The 24,027-nt window shown below is 44.4% G+C and overlaps 1 protein-coding gene across 14 annotated transcripts in view; it reads right to left on the reverse strand.

Moving 5' to 3' along the window:
• AAK1 (AP2 associated kinase 1) overlaps positions 1-24,027 on the reverse strand; it is an 86,694-nt gene that overhangs the window by 21,684 nt on the left and 40,983 nt on the right. For 3 of the 14 annotated variants that reach the window (XM_076358942.1, XM_076358952.1, XM_076358948.1), the window contains exons 9-16: positions 23,336-23,439; positions 22,233-22,312; positions 20,596-20,750; positions 20,191-20,474; positions 19,145-19,360; positions 16,005-16,234; positions 15,199-15,356; positions 14,670-14,786 (exon numbers count right to left, since the gene is read on the reverse strand). In XM_076358942.1, coding sequence (XP_076215057.1) covers positions 14,670-14,786; positions 15,199-15,356; positions 16,005-16,234; positions 19,145-19,360; positions 20,191-20,474; positions 20,596-20,750; positions 22,233-22,312; positions 23,336-23,439 — 1,344 coding nt within the window. Of the gene's footprint in view, positions 1-9; positions 4,361-6,455; positions 6,534-12,779; positions 12,876-14,669; positions 14,787-15,198; positions 15,357-16,004; positions 16,235-19,144; positions 19,361-20,190; positions 20,475-20,595; positions 20,751-22,232; positions 22,313-23,335; positions 23,440-24,027 lie in introns of those variants that run through there. The other 11 variants (XM_076358951.1, XM_076358950.1, XM_076358946.1 and 8 more) reach the window with 8 other exon arrangements.

Here is a 24,027-nt window from a genome sequence, read left to right on the forward strand (position 1 = left end):
TTTCCAAATGTGCGAAATAGCAGAGCAGAGAAGAAGGCAGAAGTTAGTTTGCAAGACACAGCATAAGTAGGAACCAAGGCGGCAGTTGTCTGAATCCTTTAGTGACCCTTTAATACATCAGCTATGCCGGCCACAAGAAGAGGCTGAAGTTAGATTGGTGTTAATTTAGTCACAAGAGAAGAGTGTAACACATTAGTGTTTGTTGGGTTTGAGTTTTTCTGTGTTTTATTTATTTATTTTAATTTGTGCGAGCCCAATTTGAAATATCCAGGGGGTGGAATGGGAGGTTAATAATGCCTGCCCTGCAGCCAAGCAGAAGGCCTGGGGCTGGGCAAATAACTACAATCTTTTGCAAGATCCTTTTCCAGCAAAAGGCGAACACTGACCTTTAAGGAGTCCCCTTGCATCAGAAGTAACAGATCATTACAACACCTACTGTGGAGCCCTTCGCATATTCCCAGTTAAGCTTGTAAAAAGCCAGGACATGGGATCTTTTTTTTCCCATTTTGAGTGCCCAGTGGAGCAAAGAGGTGATCAAGTTTTGGAATTCAACATCTTATTGAAAACACCAGTCCCCAGTATCGTCTACTGTTGATGTCCATTATGGGGATACAAAAGGAGATGTTTACAAAGGCTGGATAGAAAGATTTGGTTTTATAGAAACCATAAAGGGGAGGGGGAGAGACGTGGAAGATAACTGTCACGGTCATACCAGCCAGGTATAATGCTTGTCTGGGTCTCTTCTTCAAGGACCAACATCAAGGTAATGACCAAGAAGTTAAATTAAAGAACAAGGATCCACTCAAATGCTAGGACCAGAAATGGTCTCGTTGGTCAACCTAAGAGATATTAATGAATATTTTTGTTTGCATAGCAGTGTGTGTCTCAGATTTGCAGGATCATTATCTAAGAGTATTCAGACAACTGCCAGAAATCGCAAAAGGGAGAGAAAAAGTCTTGCTATTAAGGTGACTCATTTCCTACCCTTCTATTCAAAGCTACAAGGTTGCAACCAGCTACCCGGAGACCCTGCCTGGGACCCAAAAATCACAAAAGCAGCCGATTGCAACTAGCGGCAGCCTGCAATTATTAGTCTTTAGCACATTTGGCAAGTAGATCAACGTATGATTCTGCAACAATCCAAAATCTTTATACTGCCTGGAGCCTGTTGCATCTGAGCTCATCACAGCCTAGCACGTTTATTCTCAGCCTATGCCCCAGGTCAAAGGCAATGCTGTCCTCCTCATCCTGCTGAGGGTCGACAGACAGGCAGGCTCAGTGCCTGGGCCATGGTTACACACAAACTCTTTAGCAGAAATGGAGGGATTTTTTTGCACCTTCTCCTTCAGTCAACAGTTAACTTTCTTCTACCACGACCAGAAGAACACACAAGCCACAATCATGCCATGTTATTGTGCCAAATCGGTAAGCCTAGATTTTAAATGCAAATACCAAGTCTTCGCTGTTCAGATGCTAGTCTCATGGGGAAAAGGCAGATCTGTCTCAGCATAATCCATAACTTCCTATCACATTGTGTTTCACCAACGTCAGCGGCTGTTTTGAGAGCCCAGTGGGGGTAAACACGCAGAGTTATCATGCGGGACAAGACATGCCATGTAAGACAGAGGGGAGGAGGCGCCCTAAGTTTATTTTTACCATTCACAGCATCTGACGTGCTACCGAAGGGGTCAGCGAGAGGCAGGATATCAGGGAGCAGAAGCGCAGTCTCAGGAGATTTGAGTCCCTCAATCAGTTTTTCTGGGTTAAGCGGGAAAAGGAGGAAGGAAGGCAACAGAGAAAAAAAGAAAAAAAACAAACCACAAGAAAAGACAACATTAATCAGGTGCTCAATTCAGTGCCTCATAGTCCAGTGTGTCAGCCTCAGAAGAGCATCTGCACAATTTTGTGTGCAAATAACTATCACTTAGAGATATTAGAGGGCAGCTATTCACCAGCTGGCCATGGTCATCTAAGACAACTGAGGACATCCTCACCCACTGTGCGCTGCTCTCCCTAAGGAGCCACTGTAAAATAGCATGCAGTTCTTTTACTCCTACCCAAAGCACAAAAGCTTAACGTGACCCACTGAAAATTTAAAAACAAAACAAAAAAAAAAAAAAAAGAGAAAACCTGCAGTTTTTCCCCTCCCGCCTTCCTATGTTGGGGAGTCTTTGTATAATGAGAAGAAATGGAAGTTATGATCAGAAGCCCAAGATGCTAGAGCTAGGTATGCAACACCTATTAATTTGCTCAAGAATGGAATATTTACAGCCCTTAAGAGCTTAAGCAAAACCAGAAAGTTTCTGACATCAGAACTTGCCCTTGGGTTAAACAGCTGTCTAGTTACCAATTAATTATTTCAACTATCAGGTTTCAAATCAGACATGTCATTCTCAGCAGTACAACTCCTGTGGTTCCCATTATCCTTCACACAAAGAAACTTAGATAGCCTGGGCAAAAAGTTAATCTCAGTTATTAATCTGGTGGATGAGCGATTTCGCAATCATACTAACCAGGTTTTCAATCATGAGCTTAATTATTTAGCTTTCACCAGGGTTTCTTCACAGAACAAGAAGATAAAGAACATTTTCAGGGTTTGCTAGAAGTAATCACCTTCAGTAGAACAGGACTGATAAAATTTACTCCACATGGACAAATCAACAACTTGAAATGACTACGTTTATAATCTAACATTAGAATGAGCTGTGACTCTGCCACAGTTATACCTTTACAAAATTTTTACATTTATGTTTTATGTTTTGAGTTCAAAGGCTGGTGTTATTATTTATTATCCAAAGAAAATGTGCTCATAACTGCACAAAAGCACAGGCTCTGTCATACTGCTGTATAAAAGACTTACCACGCTGAGAAAGCCAAAGAAAAGCTTAAGTTGCACTGTTACATACATGGTAATAATATCGATCTTTTTTATTGCCCTATATAAATAATAAAATAGCCTAGCAGCTTTGGAACTACTTATTCAAAGCAGGACAAATTCTACTCCCCATGAAAAACTTCACAAGCCAACACACTAAAGCAACCAGGAGGGGAAGGAAACCTAAAAAGCGACCCAAGAGGCAGCTGTTATACCATTAAAGGCCTGAAGAAGGTCAACTGAAAGGAAAAACCTGATGGGAACAGCAGCCTTGAATGTACTTGAAGCCTTCCCACCTCTATGAGGAATACTCAATTTGCAAGGTCAGATTTGCCAGAGAAAAATGGACCCCAACTGCAGAGGTATCATCCGTGGCTTCTCAGCAGCACAAAGAGGGGCTTTTTCCTCGGATGAATGGAGAGGCTGGGAGCAGGGGCTCGGCAACAAAAAGAGGTGTTGAAGCTATCAAAAGGGGGCTAAGAAGGATGGAACTGATTATAGTGTGTTGGGAAAACATAACACAACACAGGAGAGAGACTTGGGGACAAGACGACAGGAAACATGCTCAATTCCTTTTCCCAGAAGGGAAGCGGTAAGATAACAGGTATCCACCCAGAGTACAGCTGACTTAAACAGCGTTTTAAACCAGTTAATCCAGATAGCAAGGCACAGGACACAACTGTGGGAGAAATTATGGATTGTCTCAGAATTGGGCAGTTTCAGGTTGGGTTTGGCTTCTACTTTGAGATGAAGTTTGTAAGCTATGAAGTGATATACTGTGAATGTATTCCCATTTTAGAGATTCAGGCTTGAGATACTCCTTTTAAAGCAGACTCTTACAGAAGGCCTGTCTGCTCTTCTCAAGGCACTTGCATCAACCTGTATCTTCAAACCCATGTATACAGTAATCGTTCCTTTTATGATCCCATTTCCAAGTGTCTTGCTCCTTGAAGTCTCCCTCCTTCAACCTTACCCTTTCGGTTTCCTCCTTTTTCATTACTGCAGATTTTCCATTTAACACAGTGGAACTACCTCTTGGTCAGGTACTAGAAAGTTGCCTATTGAGCTCAGCCACACTTTTTAAACACACAGAAATTATGAGAATAAACACGGTGTTCTTCTCCCTACATGTTAGTTTTCCCTCCTGTCCCCTGGGCTCAACTGGTCTTATGCAAAGCTTTAGACTGTCAGTGGTTCTTTGTCTTATTTTGTTACTTGTCTCACGAGATCTCCTTTCTTGTTTCCTTCATTGTTGGTGCTGATGTGCCAACACTGTTACAGGTAGCCACTGCATCTCTTAGGGCATGATTAAAAGGAACTTCATCCCTTTTGAGTGAGGCTGAGAAGTTCAACAAAAACAAGAAGGTGTCAGGATGAATGGGAAAGGAGATACCAAAAGTAACAAAAAGTCAGATGCCTCAGTCTATTTTGAGGCCAAGCAGTTCATTTCCCTGGTTTCTGTTTTGTGTTGCATCTTGTACTAACCTGTAGGAATAAGAGATAAAGTAAAGGAACAGCTTTAAGTGGTGGGAAATTCACATTCAACTAGGAGCAAAGGAAAAGTTAGTGAAGGCCCAGAGAAATCCACGGTTCTGCATTAGTTGGCAGGAATACCTTCTCTACGAGAGTTAAGGTTTGGTCTTTTTAACACAACATGCTTATTAAAAACACACACGTGTGCTAAAGGAAGTTTCTCTGAATCCACATCAGACATTCAAGTCCAAGACTACATGCCTTTGCAGTGGCAAATAAACCCAGCTCTTAAGCCTCTGCTTCACCACAGCTCCAATGATCAAAGCAGTAACTCAAGGAGCGTATCTTCTGCACACTAGACTGTTTCCCTGCGCACGAACATTAGGCAGCTGCAGTTTAACTATCTGCAGACCTAGAAAGAAAAAACAGTCTCTCTCATAATACTGAACTGCATTTTGGGTCCTGCTACCAAGGGAATTCTCTAGCAGAAGTTTAATTTTAATTTCCAAGAGAAAACCTGATTCACCTGCAAGTGAAGTCATGGTTGAGATGGTGAGAAGCCAGCAATGCTAAGTAATTTGAATGAGTAAGAAATACAACAGTGCAACAAGAGGAAAAACTAGGATAAACTAGTCTCGTTTCTCTTACCTGTACAAACACAACAGTTCCAAGTCACACATATATGAAATGATCATCAACTGCAGAACAGACTCCACCAATAAAGCAAATGGCACGCAGCACGTATCTGCCATTTGCAGAAAGAGATGAAGGCTACAGCCCCGGGTACGGACTTCTCTAGAACACCCTCTCCCATCTGCCACCCCCTTAGCAAAGATATTCTACTGGAGAGAAAACGAGAGATGCTTTGCCACTACAGTACCAGCTTCTTGTGACCCCCCAGGCATGTGGGCACACAATCACAAGCTGGGAAACATGTGCCTTAATCGATAACTGTGCTCCCACATGAGGCTGCCTCTTGGAGGCATTCTCCTCCCCAGACAGCCTACCGAAAAATCTGCCAGATGCTTTCCAGGTCACAGGGAAAGTAAGCTTGATTCAGGTTCAGGATTGATCTGACCATTGGTATTCCATTCTCTGTTGGGTTTTCTACTTTGCCCATTTTCAGTCCTGACAGGATGGCAGCAAGTTTGCTATGGCTTTGCATCAGCTAGTAAGGATGCTGGCTGAGTAAGCAAGATTCATTAGCAAGTCTTAAGAAGGTGTCTAAGCTTAAAAGCATGCAGGGAGGATTGAAAAAGTACCCTATCAACCCGTTCCAGAGCTAAAGCCCAGTCACATACTGCAGCCTTTAGACAAATGTTTCACTTTCTTCCTAAGTTCCCAGTTCCTCACAGTAAGAAATTACCGATTGTTTCCTATCATAGTCGGGGTAAGCAAAACACATTGCAGAAAAAGCAAATCAAGAGCCTACAGCTAACAGCTCCCAGAGGCATCCCCAAATGGCAGATGTTGGTAGCTTCAGAGACTGGAAAACCAAATCACTTCCTCCAGGAATGAAGGCAAGAACCTTTCCTCTGATTTGCACCAAGATAAGAAGGAAGTAATGCCATTTAGCATCAGCAGAATTAACTATGGATTTATATCATGGGATAAGAAAGCAAGATCAGTCACGCGTAGGTTGAGAAGCACAGCTTTGGACAATCCAGTGAGAAAATTTTGACCTTTTTCTTCAGATCCCTTCTTTTCCAACACATGCAGAAATCTGATTTTTGAGATTTACAATTAGTCAATTTGCACAGACTTTGCATCTGCAACACCACCGCTGCCAAAGACTACAAGTTGGCATGCTGCATTTATACTTGGCGATTTACCCGTTAAGTGACAAAGTATACGCAGAAAGCATTTTAAGAAGGACTAGAATTATGAAAAAAATATAAATCGAGAGACAAGGGAGGCAAACGGGTTTGTAGTTAGAGCAGGCTATGAGAATGAATAAAAAGATTCCTGAGAAACTTGCAAGTTAAAAAGGCAACAGAGGGCAAAGATCTGTCATACGTTGGTAACACACTGAACAATCAAGATGCAACATCTCAAAGCCAAAGAAGTCCACCAGCCAGGCACCGCACACAGTAAGAACGTTACTCACTCGTGTACTGCGGAGGAATAGCAAAAAGAAAGACAATTCAATAGAGCACACAGCAGAGTTCTTTTCTTCGGATGTCAACTGAGAAAGAAAGACAAGGTTGTAAAAATCCTGCCAAGTCAACTGTGCTGCGAGTGGGAGGGCGAATTACCAAGGTAGGTATAGATTAGTCACTCAGGAAGATTTCTGCCTATTGATTAATCAAGTATTAAAGATTAAAGGAAGCCCTGCACATTATTCAGCAACAGAGGACTTTGACTAATCAAGGGAAGGCACTGGACTTTAATCTTCCTAATGGAGTTTCTGTCGTTTCTTATATAGCACAAATAGAAAGAGAAGAAAAAAATATAGCAATTGGCATGCTTTAAATACACATGCACATGACTTTGTAATCACCATGGAGAATAGCAGGACAACATTTCACAGTGGCTCTTAAAGAGATCATCAAAATCCAACAATTTTAGTTTAACTTTCAAGACCTCAAATATTTGTCAACTAATACCCCTTCAGATCAAATTCAAAACCCAGATGGAAACAACACTAGATACTATTTACGCTCATTTAGTTGGGATTCCAGTGGTCCATTGGCTTTGTTGCTCCAAATCATCAAAACACCATATTATACTCTCAGTTAATAATACGGCAATTAATCCATCAAGTTACTAGATGAGTAGCTCCCCTTTTGCATTCTCCCAACTCAAGATGTAAACTCAAATCGTTAGTACACATCAATATGTGTTTGTGCATGTCTGCAATTACTTTATCTCAATGTGTCATCTTGGTACAAATATAAGTTCTTATTAGAAATACAGTTTTTCTTTTACAGTTGTTATAATCACCCTGACATAGGGGGGCATACAGTTATCTTCCCAGAATTTATGGGCCTGGGGTAGAGAGAGATATGCCGATTAAAAAAATTTCATCAGTTATTTTGTGCCAAAAAAAATAAAAGAGCCCTCCTACAGTAGTCCTGTTAAAGCAGCCGAAAAGCAGTTTTGACAGGGATGTCAATGGTTTGAGTCCTAGCTCATGTTTCCAGGTGCTAGGAACTGCCAGCTTCAGCAATCTGATCTCCACACTTCACAATTCTTTCCCATTTCCAGTTCTTCAAACGTTGCAATAGTCTGAAACTCACCTCCAGCTTGCAACGCTGCTTTAGCACCCTGCAGAGAAAGCTTGGAAACCCAGATCCTGAAGGCCACACATTAGAATACAATGAGAAAAAATCCAGTTTTGCTTAAAACTCCTATTTTTGAAGCCAATTATGTTTTGAGCAGGAATGGTTATCAGGGCCACACATTTTTGATAGCTAGCTCTAGAAACAGGCCAAGGGTGTGGACGCATTTTGTTTTGAAATTGCACTGCAATTTATCTGTTTCCTTAGCCCTGATAAGCATCCTCTCGGGCTAACATAAAAACACACAAGTCCATAGGTATTTGAAGGAAATAAAAAGGCAAAAATCATCCTTAAAGTGCTATTTAAAAGCCACAGAGAACTCCAACATCATAACGACTCTTTAATAAGCAACGCTGTTTGCCTTTTCATCAAGAATGAGAATCCAGTGTGTGCCCAGATGGCACAGGCGTGCTTTCTTGGCCCGTGGTTCCTTCCCCAGCTCTGTCTGCATGTTTACTTAGCTGTGCCGGACACAGAATTTCTCCTACCTCACTTTCTGTTATGGCCAAGACAATGTCACAGGAGCCGCTTGGTGTTGCTGTTCTTCAAACAAATAACTAACTACACTAAAGACACATTTGTCTCTCAGCTGCAGCTAAGATGCTGAATTACTGCAGGGAGTAAATGGTTGTGTAAATTCGCAAAGAATGATCCATTCTGTTTTGAAAGGGGGTAAAAAAAGATTGACTCATTGCGCAAAGACAGCATTCTACTCGGTACTGATGCAGAGAGAGACCACCACTACCACCACCCTGCACACACACATGAATCAGTGCGGTGCAATCCGCAGCACGGGGGAGTTTGTCCTCCATCCAGTAACAGGGAGGAGCAGAGCTGCTCTTTCTCAGCTCTTACACCTCAGTGCTGCTGCTCAACAACTTCTCCTTGCTTGCTCTGCTGCCAAGGACCCACACCCACCACCTCATCTCCCTCCTTTTCTGCAGAGAGGAGAGACTAAGCCACGACTGCTGATAGCACAGGGTACCTGGGAGAAGAATATTTATCTGGAACTAGAGCAAGAAGGAGACACCCCCCTCTCACCCCAAACAAACCCCTCAAACAATTGGAAAGGAATATTTTTGGCGGTATCTGAGAGGGCATTTCACTGGGTCCACTCTTTACTTACTCAAAAACTTGTTTATGTGACAGATGTTTCTAGAGTCAAGAGGATGTATCTAAAACCTTTCCTGACACTAAGATGACTCTTGCTGACTGAAGAGTGCGGGTAACTACGTCAAGACAGCACTTAAGCATTTCAATTTCAGCAGTTAATAAGGGTCATGGGCTAAAGCCGAAATATTCACAGGCTCTGGGTCAAACCTCTCATTAAATACTTCTGCAAAGCAGGTTTTCAGAATTGAGTCCAAAGTCCATTCACGCCAATAGAAATGAAGTCAAAAGAAACAAAACCTACTGTACATAACGGGCATAAAACCCCTAGACTTGGGGACTACTCATGGAGCGAAGCCTCAATGACAAAGGGCAAGATTTGTCTTGAAGCTTCATAATTCAGCTTAATTTCAGGTCTCCAGAATACCCTGTGCAAAATTTAGCCTCCCATGCTCGTACGAGCTCAATTCATACTGATAGACGTAGCCACACGTAGCAGAAAAATTACCATTCTGATCAAATACTCCATTATGATTAATCAGCAGTGAAGCCTGCAATAAGCTTATTAAGAAGAACTTGGCTCACTTTCCTACACATGCACAAGGAGAAATGTTTTCAGCATGAATATTTAATTCTCCCTTATTTTAACAGACGTTTTGCCATATTTTTACATCCCTCTTGCCAGCTCCTCTTACTAGTTACAATTCCATTAGGAATTGCAGCCATTACGCATTGGAGAAGGAGGAATATACTGAAAACCCTTCTACTTCCACTTGATTATTGTCCAGGGCTGGTATTTCTGCCTTCTCTAGGGTGCTACATTACCTCTTCTCTAGAAGCACTTACTGAGAAGCTTGTTACCCACAACAAATGAAAAACAACCTCCTCTAGGATATTACACATCTCCAGCGCTGTGATCCACGCAAACATGATAGTCTGCTAGAACCTGCTGTCCAAGGTTTGTCTTTGCTGCACACATTTAACTGACTACACAGAACCAAAAGCATGGTCTCGCTAAACCTACAAGCAAGCAGTCATACTTAAAGCCACATCTCTTGGCTGTAGCTCCATGGCAGCGCACTCCTCCATTTGAACATATTTAGGCTGTCTGGGAATGCACCCTATGGCTATTTGTCATGCATTAAGCATCATTTACTTGTTTCTCGGGAATCTGTGATAGAAAGGCTCATCTGTCCTTCTGAGCATCCAGAGGAAAGGTGGGAAAGCCCAAGGAGGTCTCTGGCCAACACTCAAGCGATGCCACCTGCACTCTCAGGTGCCACCAAAGGGAGCAAGTTTTTGGCTTAAGCAAAAAAAAGATGCTGAGCTCTCAGCCAGACCCTCAACTGTCACAGGTTTAGAGCGCAGAGAGCTGACAAAACTGTCTCTGTATGACAAACAGGGAAAATACCAAATAAAAGCCTCACTTATGCCTGTACTGAAAGCCTTCCTGAACAACACTGCTCTTGTAACCAAGGGGTAAAAGGCTCACGCTTTTACTTCTGAAAGGGTTATGCACGCTCCCAGTCTATAAAAAGACAGACATAAAATGTTTTCAAAGCAATGGGATTCGCTATCAAGGTTTTCTCAGAAATAAAAATATTCCAAACAGAAAGCAAATATTTAGCAAGCATTCAAAGAAATTCAGCTGCTTCTGCACAAAACTAAGGCAGCCTGGAGATGTGCAACTGGAGATGCTGATACACTAAGAGACTAAAGTCAATCCCAGCTCTACTGACCCAAGGGGCACACCTAAAAGAACGCCTTTCACACACAAGTCAGCACATCCCTCACGTCCAAGCCCTCTCTGCTTGCTGTGGGGATGTTTCTGCACAGGTAATGCAGACACAGAAGAACAAAGATGACTCTGTTCTGCATGATAGACACACACCTTGATAACCCAAGTCCAAATCCAGGATTTTTATCTTTTCTATTGAATTTACAAGCACAGACAACCCCTCTCAGTTTTCAAAGCTAAGGATAAGTCTGTAGCTCTGGTCTTTGAAAACATTCATGAGCTCCTGGCCTCAAATTTTATGTTAAAAACAAAAATAAATCAGAGATGTCTTTGCAGGAAGCTGCAGGAAGCCAACAAAGCCAGATCTCCTGCGTGCCCTTGCCCCCCCCTGCTTTGCCCCCCTGGAAGGAGATCCGCTGAACTCAATAGGACCAGACACATGCCACCAGAGAGATTAGCGAAAGAAGGTTTAGCACCTGCCTGCAAAAAGATACCCAACCAGTCAGAGACAGATTTGTGGGACAAGCAACCTGGCACCACAAAAACTGCAGAAACTGCTGCTCTGATTATTTGCACCCAAGGGCAGGGTTGAAAGGCAATTTCTCATCAATTTCTCATCGCTCTCTACAACTACCTGAAAGGAGGTTGTAGCGAGGTGGGTGTTGGTCTCTTCTCCCAAGTAACAAGCGATAGGACGAGAGGAAATGGCCTCAAGTTGCGGCAGGGGAGGTTTAGATTGGATGTAAGGAAAAATTTCTTTACTGAAAGAGTGGTGAAACATTGGAACAGGCTGCCCAGGGAAGTGGTGGAGTCCCCATCCCTGGAGGTTTTTAAAAGACGTGTAGATGAGGCGCTTAGGGACATGGTTTAGTGGGCATGGTGGTGTTGGGTTGACGGTTGGACTCGATGATCTTAGAGGTCTTTTCCAACCTCAATGATTCTATGATTCTATGATTCTATGATTCTCCGCAATGGTTTCTGTACTATAAAGAATTTCAGAGCTCCCGCAGCTAAGGCTGCAACTGCTGCTTCATATGGTTGTGCTATATCAAAATGCAATAGGCAATAAGGAAAAGAACCGTCTTGGTGTGCAACTGTATGTGTTGAGCACACTGGCAGAGAATTAAACAGTAGTCTGGGCTGACAGACTTCAAGTCAGGAAAACCAATGCTTCCAATAGCATTTGGGGGGGAAGAAAAATGTGCACTCATCTGCCTTCTGTAGGTTCTTTTCAAATTATAGCTGGGCAGGTCAGCTCCTGGCAAGCACTCACATAGGGGAGAAAGCCTGTAAGTTCTGCTTCTTTTCTCAAACTGCAGCATTTATGAGTAAAATCCCTTTAGCACCAAAACGCATTTCTCGTGCTCTTTGAGCATCAACCAGAAGGAAGCAAGTTCCACACAGTTACGGAAAAAATAGTTTTTTTTTTTTCCTGAATTGCTTAACTTTCCATGGAGAGATGCCATCTTTACAAGCACATCGTTTTGAAGCTTGGGTCCTTTACTGTCAAACCACCAGTGATCCACAGCTTGAGCTGAGGACAAGGATGAGAGCTGTAACAAGCACTTGTCCTCTGGGGCTAGCTGACAAGAAGGGACCTGTCACACACATTCACCAGAGGGCTTAGAGAAACTCCAAGATAAAAACGTTCCCATATTCCAAATCCCACTGATTTGCAAATAAGCTCCTAAGCACTTACATAATCTTGTGCTAAAAACTGTTGGCTGCTACAGTCAGAAATGTGTACACAGGAAAGACTTTTAAGTAGTACTGCAAAGTAAATGGAAATTGCTACCAACCGCACTAGAAAATTTTGCCAAATCAGAAAAGGTTACATGTTAACTTGTGCTTCACATGAAGCATGCATTTGCAATACACCTCGGAAGCCAAAGAAACACTGACTCTTAGAAGAAAGAAAGATTAACAGTAATAAAAACTACAGTTTCAAAGTTGGAGACCAATTTGAAAATGGCTTAGGTTACCCAGTGATTATTTTTGGCTTTGAATACTGAACCTTTAAAGACACCAACATTGTTGGCATTAGAAACAATATGGTAGCCCCAGGGTCTGCCATGAAAACTAAGGGCTCTTGTGCTCAGCACCGCTCCCACCACCACACAGATATTCAACGGCAGAAAGCGCTACACATCATTACTACCACCGAGTTCAGCAGAGCTTGTCAGCGCCCAGCACCATTGACTAAGGCCCAGGATTTCAGGTGTGCCTAGAAATAGAACTGGAAGATTAAAAGTACAAAATAAACGACAAATCTGCCCCCCTCCATAAACTCAGTTCTGGTTACCTGGCGTGTCGGATAATGGGAGAGGAATGAAAGGATCAGGCACAGTCAGAAGAGGAGGGCTAGTGTCCAAACTCAGAATGTCTTTCGTTTTTTCAGCTGGTAACCAGGAAGAGAAAAGGCAGAGTGAAACAGAGAAGAGAGAAAAGCAGAAAGCATCGAGCAAAATCTCAGCGCAGGCACAGCTCAATATTACAGAGTCCAAGCTATGGCCTGACAAGAACAACACACACATGCACGCTCAGAACAAGTTTATGTTGCTAGTGAAAAGGAAAAAAAAACAAAAAACAAACGAACAACTATTACCACATAGCTCTCCAACACAATTTAACCCACAGATCTCAAAACATTCCTTGAAAGGGAAGTACTATTATATTGCTTTACAGCGGCACAAAAGGTGAAATGCCTTAACAAAGGACACACAGCAGGCCAGCCCCCATGTTGGGCCTCTTTGCCTGAAATAAAAGATACAGCATCTTGCATCAGACAGGCTTAGACAGGCTCATATCTATGAGGAAAGAAGAAGAAAAGGGCTAGAAGTGCCCAGCCCAGCGTCAGCACTGAGAAAATTTCCAAGACACCTTCCTACGCCAAACCGCAGGACAGGAGAGTCAAGGGGCACATTTTAAAGAAAACTGCTAAAAGAATTGAACGTGCTACAGCATCCGGAAAGCCCAGAACATGCAGATGCTCCTCAGGCTCTGCAGAAGGTATGTTACAGCTGAATCTGGAGCTGCTGCTACTCAACATCCCTCCACAAAGGCTGATGGAACATCGTAAACTGTTCACAGGGCACTGAACAGCTGGACAAACTCAGAAAGCAACCCCCTAGAGCACTCTTGCATCATGGACTTCAACTCCTTAATTCTCAGGTAAGAGCCAACAATACCAAGCTCAGTTATAAGCTCCCGTAAATCTCTTTTTATAAATAGAAATAAGCATAAATGGATTTGTCACTTCTTGCCCCACAAAGGATTCTTCAATCTCTTCCCAGGACTCCTCTCACCAAGGGTTGGTGCGCTTCAGTGAGGAAGCATCACACAGTTGCATTTGTCACCAGTAACAATGGCTGCATAAGACGGGGGAGAGGATTACTTGCATTTAGGGCTCCTGGAAGCAGTTTTCCAATACTGTGCTTGGCAGGTCTTTGCTGCATTCAGTGACAACTGATGCTGAAGAAGTAGAAACAAGCAGCAGCACTCACCAAGTTTTTTCAGCATAGAAGGGGCTGCTCATGGCAAAACCTTGGTACCAAAGGAGATACCAGACAAGGTCACACATGCAGAGGCCTCTGCAGAAAAGCTCCTTAGACCAGCCAAGGACTCCCTGCCTCTGGACCCAGACAGCACAGCCAGCGGAAAACTTCTAACTGTGCTCTCCTCTGAGGATTTTCCCTGCTCACTCCTGTCTCTGCTATTCTCCTCATTCTGCAGCAGAGATGTTATTATCCCTGCTCCTCTCCTCCTTCATACAGCCTAACAACTGCAGGCAAGGAATATCCTGCAGCATGTCTGATCAATGTCTCCGAGTCCAATTCCCTTATTACATGCTACATATTTTGCTTCTAATTATGAGCTGCATGGAACTTCAACATGTTAAGAAGCTTTCTTGTGAACTTAAGGGTTCACTTAGTTTCTTCCTTCACCAAAAGCCTCACCTCTGCCTATAGACAGTGCCTCCTGTCTCTACTACCCAACTGTGACAAGTACATGTGCCGCTCCTACCTTCCCTTCTTTACCGAAGTGCCAACCCTATCCTACAGTTCTCAGTGCCAAGGCCCGGCTCAATTTATATCAGTTTTACCTTCCCTTTAAAGAGGCTATGACAAAGAGTTGCCGTTTTTCTGCAGTGCTGTCCAGGGCATTGCCCTGTAGGACATAGTCATAAACTCACCTGATCCAGCAGTGAAGGAAGAGCCACCAAATGCATCTGGTTGGGCTGCAGATGAAGCCGGCTGGAAACCTGGAATCAAGTTCTCAGTGGAACTGCCCATCTTTTCTGGAGCTTTCCCTGAAATGCCAGATGCAGATTTAGGAGAAAAAACTTCCATTCTGAAGGTTGCCTACTTACCTAGAGTTTTAGGACACTATTTCAGTATGTGACTCAAGCCCCTTCCTGCAAATCATAACTTGCAGATGAAGCAGAGTTTAAACTGGAGCTTCTACAACCAACTGATCAAGGCCACTTTAAAAGCAGTTAGTACCTCTCCCTTTGAGGATCATGCTCATGTAATTGCAATTGCTCAGCAAAGAGGACAGGGATAGAGAAGGGAGATTGGAAGGATTTAGCTCTTACAGGCACAGGATCATGATAACATGATAATATGATAAAACCCCAGCAGCATCTGACCAAAAGCATCATTATTCCATGCTATCTTCCATTTTGAGAGCAGGCTGGTATTAAACCATCTCCATGAACCTACCGTCACCTAGCTTTGCAAAGTCCTTGTTCAGCAGCTCCTCAGCTGTGAGTTTGGAGAAGTTATCATCATCAAACGGATTCCACGTGGAGACATCGGGCGGGTTGTAGACATTCTGCTGTGAGGTCCTTGGGGAACCCGAGGGTGTGGTGGAAGCAGATCTGGATGTGATCATCCCAACCAAACAACAGTCATTAATAACCCATCTGAAATCCTCTGGCCAGCACTATGAGCTGGTCCAAGCTACTGCATTATAATTACTTCCTACTTAAAACACTCAGCACAAGTTATTGTACTTGCATGCCCAGAAAGCTGGCATCAGTTAGCCTTATCTACTCATAATCTGGTTGAGCATCCTGGTGTCAGGGATTAAAACAAGCATCATAAGCATCCCATTTGAAACAGTTTTCTGCAATGCCCACGTGGAGGCTTCCTGCCTGTAGACACTATAAAAGTGAGCTAGCAAGTACTCCTGGGGAAGCGCTGATGCTAAGCGGCAAGCGTGAAGCATGGACCAGGGCTACTGGTGGAACAGCTGAAACGACACTAGCTTTTGTAATCCAGAGGAAGGCCCTGTCTGCTTAGCTTTTGGGGAGCACGGAAGCACTCAGGAGGACTTCTGCCCTTGGCGAATTCTTTCAGCAACTTTCTGCCAAGCCCTAAACTGTGGTCTTGGGAAGGCAAAGGCTCATTTAGACCACAGATTTTGCTGCCTACCTTCATTCCAAAGCTTTGCCTAGGAAATCTCTGAAGAGCCTCATCTACCCCCTCCCTCTATACCCTTTGACACCAAGTGAGCAGCCACCTACTTGGACTTGTTGAGACTGGCTTCAGCAGCAGCCGCCTGCAGGAGCTGGGTAGACTTGCTGGCTGGAACCCCAAAAACCGCACTATGGGTCACATCGCTCAGAATCCTCCTGTGTCCTGCACGCTGCGTCTTGGGGGAGGACGGAGGGGTGAGAGAGCCCAGCTTCTGCCCTTGCACAGCTGTGGGGGGTGTGGTTTGAGGTTTTTGCTGTTGCCTCATTTGTGCCTGCATCTAGGAGAGAGAGTAAAATGGTATGTCCTTGTTCGTGAACAACAGCCATGATGAAAAAACGGCTATGTGCTAGAGGAGTCATGGATTGGGGATAGTCTGGAGGGGAAAAAACAAACAAACAGGGGAGAATCTGCTGCTCTGTAGTATCTCAGGATTAGTACAAATGCACAAGCAGAGACCTTCTCCCCTTTCTATGGTGCAGCTCTGGAGGCAAAGCCTCTATTAGTGCTTGTTATTAAAGGCTAGCTGGTGTCGGAAACTTGCTCGTGGGTAAAGAGGCTGAGATCCAGGACAGAGGTAACAACAGAAATCAGATCATAGCATGCAGGAGTCTTGTCATATGGACACATGGAGTGGGGCAAGGTGAAGAGCAGCGCTTCTTCCAGCAGAAAATGTGTGATTGGGGTCAAATCCCTAAAGGAGTACAGGTCTTCTGCAGAAATCTTGTGCAAGAAGCTTTCTTAGCTTTCTCTTAGGCAAAAAAATCCCCACAAAACAAAGCAAGGACCACAGGAGCAACATTTGTCATTAGAATCTGGAGGAGAAAAAACAGGCATGTTTGGTTTAGGTGTAAGCCAAGATAGCCCAGCTACAAACCCTTTGGACACTTCAAGGGGTTTCCTCAGACTGATCTTATTTTTCCATTACCTCAGTCTTGTGTTAAACTCACAAACCCACAAATACCTGAAATACTGTTTTGTAGCAATAAACAACAGCATCACTTCCGATTATGTGATTTTTCAAAATCTGTCTGTCAGTGAGATATCATGGTTGGATTTAAAGCAGGAAAAGCAGGATGCAAAGAGCAGAAAGCTGTGCATGTCACCTCCACTGCCTGGGCACTAGCTCCCTGTTCCCCACCCCATATCATCCCTGGCCATTTTCAACCAAGGAAGACAGGTGAAAGACTTGGAAAGACCTAAAGGGGCAGTGAGAAAAGAGTTACATCCCCAGTGTGGTGCTTAACTACAGTGGGGCAAGGCAAACAAGCGGTTAGCTGTCTTGCTTTTCATCTGGCATTTTCAGGCAGACTAATTCACTGCGGCTGAGAACCAAGCTGACCTGACTGCTTCTGATGCACCCACCTTACATCTCGCTATATAGGTCAATGCAGAACGGTACATTTGGTGCTGAGAAATAAAAGGGCAGTGCCGAAATCTCCACAGAAGTGAATGCAGAGCTTATTAAGCTGAAGTCTCGCAACGTGAAAAGGTTTTGATGGGTCCTGGCTTGGTATCTTCTGCTCAAAGATCCTGCTCTGCAGAGACCATATCTCACTATCAATTTTTAAATGAGCTGACCACTGCTTTTCCCCTCCTGACCGCTGCAGGAGTGGAAAAGTGCGCAGATGTGTCCATTCTGATCAGCCTTCCAGAGGGATAAGGCTAATTTTCAATCTAGCTGATTTAATAAAATTAAGACTGTTTTTGTGCTAGTGAATCACAGCAAAGCTCTTTAGAGATGCACTTCAATACTACATTTCAGGCATTTCTCCTGAACAGGGTAATAATAGGCCTCATCCAAAACCTGTCTGCATGTACTGAAAATCTCCCACCCATTTCAATAAATTGACTTACCCCAAGTCATTCAGCAAAACAATAACAAGAAGAGGAAAACAACAGCTCCAAGCTTGTCACCTACCCTAACCACCAGCTTAGTGCTGAAAATCAATATAAAAGCAAAGGGGGTGAATATGACAGAGCCTTGAGACACATCAGAGAGTAAAACAAACAATGCTTCCCCAGCATTGCTCAGGTCACTGGTTTATGGAGTTTATTAGTCAAATTAATTCCTGATGTCACTTCAAAGGAAGCATGCTCAAGAGATGAATTAGGTCCTGAATGACTGGCAACTCATGAACAAGCAACCACAGACTGACCCTTAGTTTGGATTCAAATATCGCGTACCTGAAGCGGTTTGTTATCAGATACTGTTTGCTTTGCACGCCTGTAACCTGCTACAGCAAAATAGCGGGCAGCTTCCTCTTGCCTGGTGCCTCCACAAGCTTTCTTTCCAACACGCAACTAGAGTTAGGGACATCCCTTTGCATTCTCAAAACCAAGCAAGAGCGGATGGGATTGCGCAGGAATGAAAGCAAACGGCACAGCTTCCTCCCATATGTACTGCAGAGACACTTTGGCAACGGGGATCTTGCCCTCTGGCACAGCTCCCCTGCCTTTAACACTACAGACAGCTGGCTGTTTCCCTGCTGCAGACAGCCATATTTTCCATTAAGTAAAGAGCATTTATTTTGGACACGCATTCAGATGATTAGTAAAGTGGATGATTTATTAATTTATTTTTAGATACATTACTTTGAGAAGTCTCCTTTCCATAGTATTCATTAAAGAAAAAAGTTATCCCAATGCCAGAAACAACCAGGAAGGCTGCTTGCACCTTCCTCTGCATCAGAGCCCTGAATACAAGACAGAAGTTTTCCAAAAAAGCAGCAGCATAAAGTAGTTCTGTTGCCTGGTGCCCATCCTGATGCGTTAAAGTATAAATAATTTTTAAGAGTTTATCACGTCTTCTAAGGCAATGTCGTGACAGGGGAGGAATAGAGAGAAGCTGCATTAAGCAGCTACTTATACCTCCTCATCTGCTTTCTACTCATCATCTACTAATCCTCTCTCTATGGGCCCAGAGCACAACTCGAGTCCAGCATCCCATTGGAAAGAGCAGTCCAAACAATTGCACGTGTCTCTGAGGCAGCAAGGTTAGTGCTGACATCTGCGACTCACTAATAATGCACTAGGGGCCAGCAGGCCCTAGAGCACTGATTACCTGGGCTCTGTGGGTCTGAAAAGCCAGCCACCCTGCTGGGGTGTTCCTGGCATATAGGACCTGGCAGGAGAGCACTTGCCAGTACTCCAAATCCCACTGCCCCAATCCTTCCCGCAAGGCTCTTACCACTTGCTCCTGGGGTGGCACTGGCTGGGCCGCACTTTGCTGGGCCTGGGGCTGCGGCGGCGCTGGGGCTTGTTGCTTTTGCTGAACTGCTGCTACTGCTGTCTTCTGCTGCATTGCTGCCTGCTGGGCCATCATCTGCTGCTGCTGTTGCTGCTGCTGGTAATAGTTCTGCATCAGCTGTTGCTGTGCTGGTGCTCCTTGCTGCATCACTGGGAACTGGGAAACAACCAGTTGTTGAGCGGCTGGGAACTGGGGTACCGCCACCAGAACTCGGGGCCAGCCACGGGAACGGTTACAGCCACTGCAAGTGGCAAAGCAGTAACAGGCTGCAATGCCTTGGAGACCATCTGCAAAGGAGCAGTGGAAAACGGCCTTCTGGTCTAACGTTAGATCCTCTCTGTGCTACACCTGCCTGTACGGGGCTCCCACAGCACACACCGTCCTGTAGTCCCAAATTCCTTTCTCCATTTTTACCAATTCTAAACCTTTCCCCAGCATAGGAAGATTCACTGGCCCTTTGCTTCCACTGTTAAATATGCTTTAGCAGAGATCTGTGCTGCTACAAACACCTCAGTTAAGCATGCAAGTCTGTCAGCTAGACACATCCCGTCTTAACACATCATGTGTTCACAGGCCTCCTTAACACCGCAGTCTACCACAAAACCAGACCTGAATCTTACCGTTAAAGAGGCATGCTAGGCTTCTCATACCACAAAGAGAGCAGAAGAGAAATTGTACCCCTCTTGCTCATCAGTTGAGCATTGACCTCAAGACCCTGAAACACTTGGAGCTGTAAAATCTCTACCAGCACTTCTTATTTTATGTTTGCACATGACGAAACTATCTCAAGGCCTTGCACATTGACAGTTAAAAATGCCAGCCTTGCGTAGTGCAAAGTCTTGCTAGAGAACTGGAGACACATTGGAAAATTCCTAAAACCTGCACCTATCCCCCAAAAGCCAGGGGACTTGCCATAAATGCCAAGATAAGGCCTTGCAGGCTTCTAGCACAGGAAGCATGCAACAAACACAGCCGTGCACACCTACCTGCTGAGCTTGCATCATCTGCTGCTGCTGGTAATAGGCAGCCTGTTGCTGCTGCTGCTGCTGCTGTTGTAGAAGCTGCTGCTTCAAGAAAAGCTGCTGTTGATGCTGAGGTGTGGCTTGTGGCTGAGTAGAAGGGACCTGGGGCTGTGCCTGCGAGGCCTGCTGCGGAGCTGGTGCCTGCTTGGCTTGTGGCTGTGCCGGAGTCTGTTGAGGTGCTGCTTTTTGCGGGGGGACGCTTGCAGGGAGCGAAGGCTGACCACTGCCCAGGGCAGCAGGTCCTGCAACTGACAGGGGGGAAAAAAAACCAACCAAACAAACATGCAGATCCATTAGATCAACGTGCACCACAGCCCTGCGGCACGCAGTGCCCGGCAGCAAGGCACCGCACAGAAAGCATCGTTTCACCTTGTGGCTGAATGGCTGCTTGAGCCGTGGGTCTCTTCCTAGGCGTCAGGGCTGGCTGAATGGGTAAAATTCCAGGGTTGGGTTGTGTCTGCCCTGCTTTAGGTCTCTGGCGGGGTGCTATGGAAGTTTCTGTCGTAGGGATGGGATCTGTCAGCCTACAAAATAAGGTAAGGAATAAATGGAAGAGTAGTAAGAGGACAGTCTTTGTTAGCCTGATAGTTGGTGCATGCAACACACAGTATGGGTTTAAAAACTCATTCATACTTTAGCAGTATGTGACTGATAAAGGTGAAACACTTGCAGGCATCCAGACACACACGTCAACTCTTTCCAGAAAACTGCAAGCACAGTAAAATTTAACAGATGCATTCACAACAATTAATCCAACACGATCATTTTGACTTCTTTGCCAATTGTGGCATCTTCTGTTGGACAGCTGGAACTTGTCAAAATCACTGAACTCATTCAAATATTTGCTACAGCATATTGTTTAAATCCACTTAGGGTTCTGGATGAGCAGATGAAGGACGTAACAAATTAGCTTAAGAGCAGCTGGTACCTTTGGGCAGAGTTGTCTAAATTGCCATCTTTAGAAGTACCTTAACTTTAGTACATCTACCCCAGAATCAGGTCATCGGACCTCTCTGATCCCTGCTCAGTATTTACTGAGCTCCAAAAATGCATAGCAACAGAGCCAAGAAGCCAGACACCACCCTGCCCCTCTGTGGACAACATTTGCTTGTTAGATATCAAGTTGTTCTACTAATGTGAGGGTAACTGCACTCAATTATAAAAAAAAAAACAAAGCAGACTCCTGGGACGGACTGACAGGAGGAAAGATGCCCTATTTCAGAGGCTGAAGAAAACTGCTGGGTTTGGAGTGCCCGCTGCTGTATTGCTCACTTTGCAGTAAAATAAGGTACAAGTTTTGTCCAACAGAATTTACAAGTCTCCATTACAGTATCACAAGCAGAGCAAGCAGCAGCAGGAGAGGATGAAAACCACAGCAGTACAGTGGTTTCCCCACTAATTGGGCTCTTCAGATGGAGACTGCTTGGGCTTTTGTGTCTCCCCCAGAAGAAATTATAGGACTCTTGCAGAAATCACACCAATTTCATACAGTAATTACTGGGTCAGGTTATCATCTGCCGAGGGTCAAACTCAAAACAGCAATAGTCCCCAATGCAGTTTCTCAGCAGACTTGCATTCTCTGGGCCAATTCCAGGCCCACCGCAGTCCTTCTCCTGACTTTGCTCTCAGGTACTCCGGGTACTGCCTCCGGATGGATGACACAGTAGATTCATCTAAGTGCATGAACTTCAAGTGCTGCTGTCAAGCAGTGTCTTCAGTACAAAAAGCCTAGCTGTTGAGTCATGCTGAGTACCGCCCAAACCCCACCCCCACCCCACCCCCCCCCACAGAAAAATTTCCCCTAATATCTGCATTTTCTGCCTTTCAGATCAATGGTTATTTATGTCATTGAAGCAGAAGCCTCAGGACTGCAGTGTTTGTCTCCACGTGTATATGTAAGCCCACAAGGAAGCAGCTAAATATACCAAGCATCTTTCCCAATAAACAGCAGAAAGACAATAGACAATAAAAAGAGAGAGGGCTGAGCATAATGCAGATGTGGTTACCTGGCCTTTGGTTGACTCTTCTTTGCAGCAGCTTCACTTGCTTTAACCGGGTCTGGGAGTTTAGTGGGGATTGGAGAGTTCTGCAGATCCCAAAAACACCGAATTTTGTATTTTGAGGGCAGAAAACAGTCAGGAATAATTTGCAAAAACATCCCAATGAAACGGGGAGATTGGGGGATATTGAAAGCAATTATTCCTCATGCTGGACACAGGACAAACCACTCAATGTTAATGTCATAAGGAGACAGAAGTTTGGGAGAGTCTTTACAAGGGAAAAATACGGTTCAGCTTTTTGACCATTTACTGCACGTGGAATCTGAACACAAAGCTTCACAGCGCAACCTGAGTATTTTGAAGAGACAACCTGGGGACAATAGCAGCAATACTTCTTAATACTGCTATAAAAAAATACAGGCATAATAGTACCAAAACTATGTCTTATTCATAAAGACCATAAATAACCGCTTGAATATGGAGGGGGGAGGGGGGAAAGGTTTCTTCTTACCTAGAAACAACAAAATAAAATGTCATGTCACAGATGTCCATAACACCGTAAGAAAATACTTGTCAACTCTATTTTTCAGTTGAAGACTATAAAGATACACTAAGAAGGGGCAGATGGTTGTGTAAGGTCTAATGTAGTTCAAATGTGAGTTGGCTAGTCCCAGCCAGACAGCAGACACAAAACCGCTATGTTTAAAACCAACTGCAGCACAAATTACACACGCTATGATGAATGTGCCTGGAAATCAAATCGGTTTCACAAGCATGGCCTAATTTTCCATGTTCACATGCACAAGATCTCTTGGTTCGCCTCACACTGGTAACTGGGTGAGGAGGTAAATGAGGAGGTAAATCAGGGACAAACAGAAATAAACAACATATGAAACAAACCCCTGATTCCTGCCCCCACCCCCCAAGAAGACACCCCCAAACAGCGCTGCTAATTCAAAAAAACAAAACACCACCACACAAAAAGACCCTCCTAATTACAGAACTGGGGAACAACCGACAGAATACAGCAGAATGCTCAATATTCAGCAATTGCCACCTCCAGTCTCCTCCCACAAAGCCCTACATCAGTCCACTCCTTTGCTACTCACCTGGACGTTCTGGACTGGGCATTCCTTCTTTGCCAATTTGAATGCAAAGTAGGAGACCTGATAAATATCAGGTCTCTTATCAGGGTCTGGCTCAAGCATATACCCTTTAAAAGACAGAGATGCTAATATCAGAGCAATAGAACAGACAGATTCACGTAAGCCATTTGTGGCAGAGCTACATTTGTATAGCCAAATGCTAACAGGGTGCCCTGCCTCTTTCAAAGCATCCAGTCGGTGGTCAGTGGGGCTGAGCTGATCATCAGGGTCAGAGAGAAAGGGGCAAGACAGACACTCAGGATGGACTAGGAGATATTTTCCAAAACAGCTACGAACAATTTGTAGCTGCTATCGAAGGCTCTAGGGCAAGGAGGGGAAATGCAACCTGCCTGGTCAGGGAATAGCATTGGTTTCGACTTCCGCATTTCCAAGTGAACCCGCAGTAAAAGAGCTTGATCCAACCCCGGTGTGCCAGTGGGGCAGGAAGACAAGCCAGCCACATACACCACCGCCTTTGCATAAGCAAAGAAAATACCAGCCTGCTCTGCAAACACATCCAACTCTGTGTTAGTCAAGATTGTGGCTGGGGGGGGGGGGGGGGGAAAGGAATCAAATGCTGTGCTGAAAACAAGAGAGCTGCCCCAGCTTTGCCAAGAGTAGTGCATTGTACCCTTAATTACACATTCACTCTAGTC

The sequence above is a fragment of the Aptenodytes patagonicus genome, chromosome 24, assembly GCF_965638725.1.
Source record: "Aptenodytes patagonicus chromosome 24, bAptPat1.pri.cur, whole genome shotgun sequence".
In the NCBI taxonomy this organism is placed as follows: domain Eukaryota; kingdom Metazoa; phylum Chordata; class Aves; order Sphenisciformes; family Spheniscidae; genus Aptenodytes; species Aptenodytes patagonicus.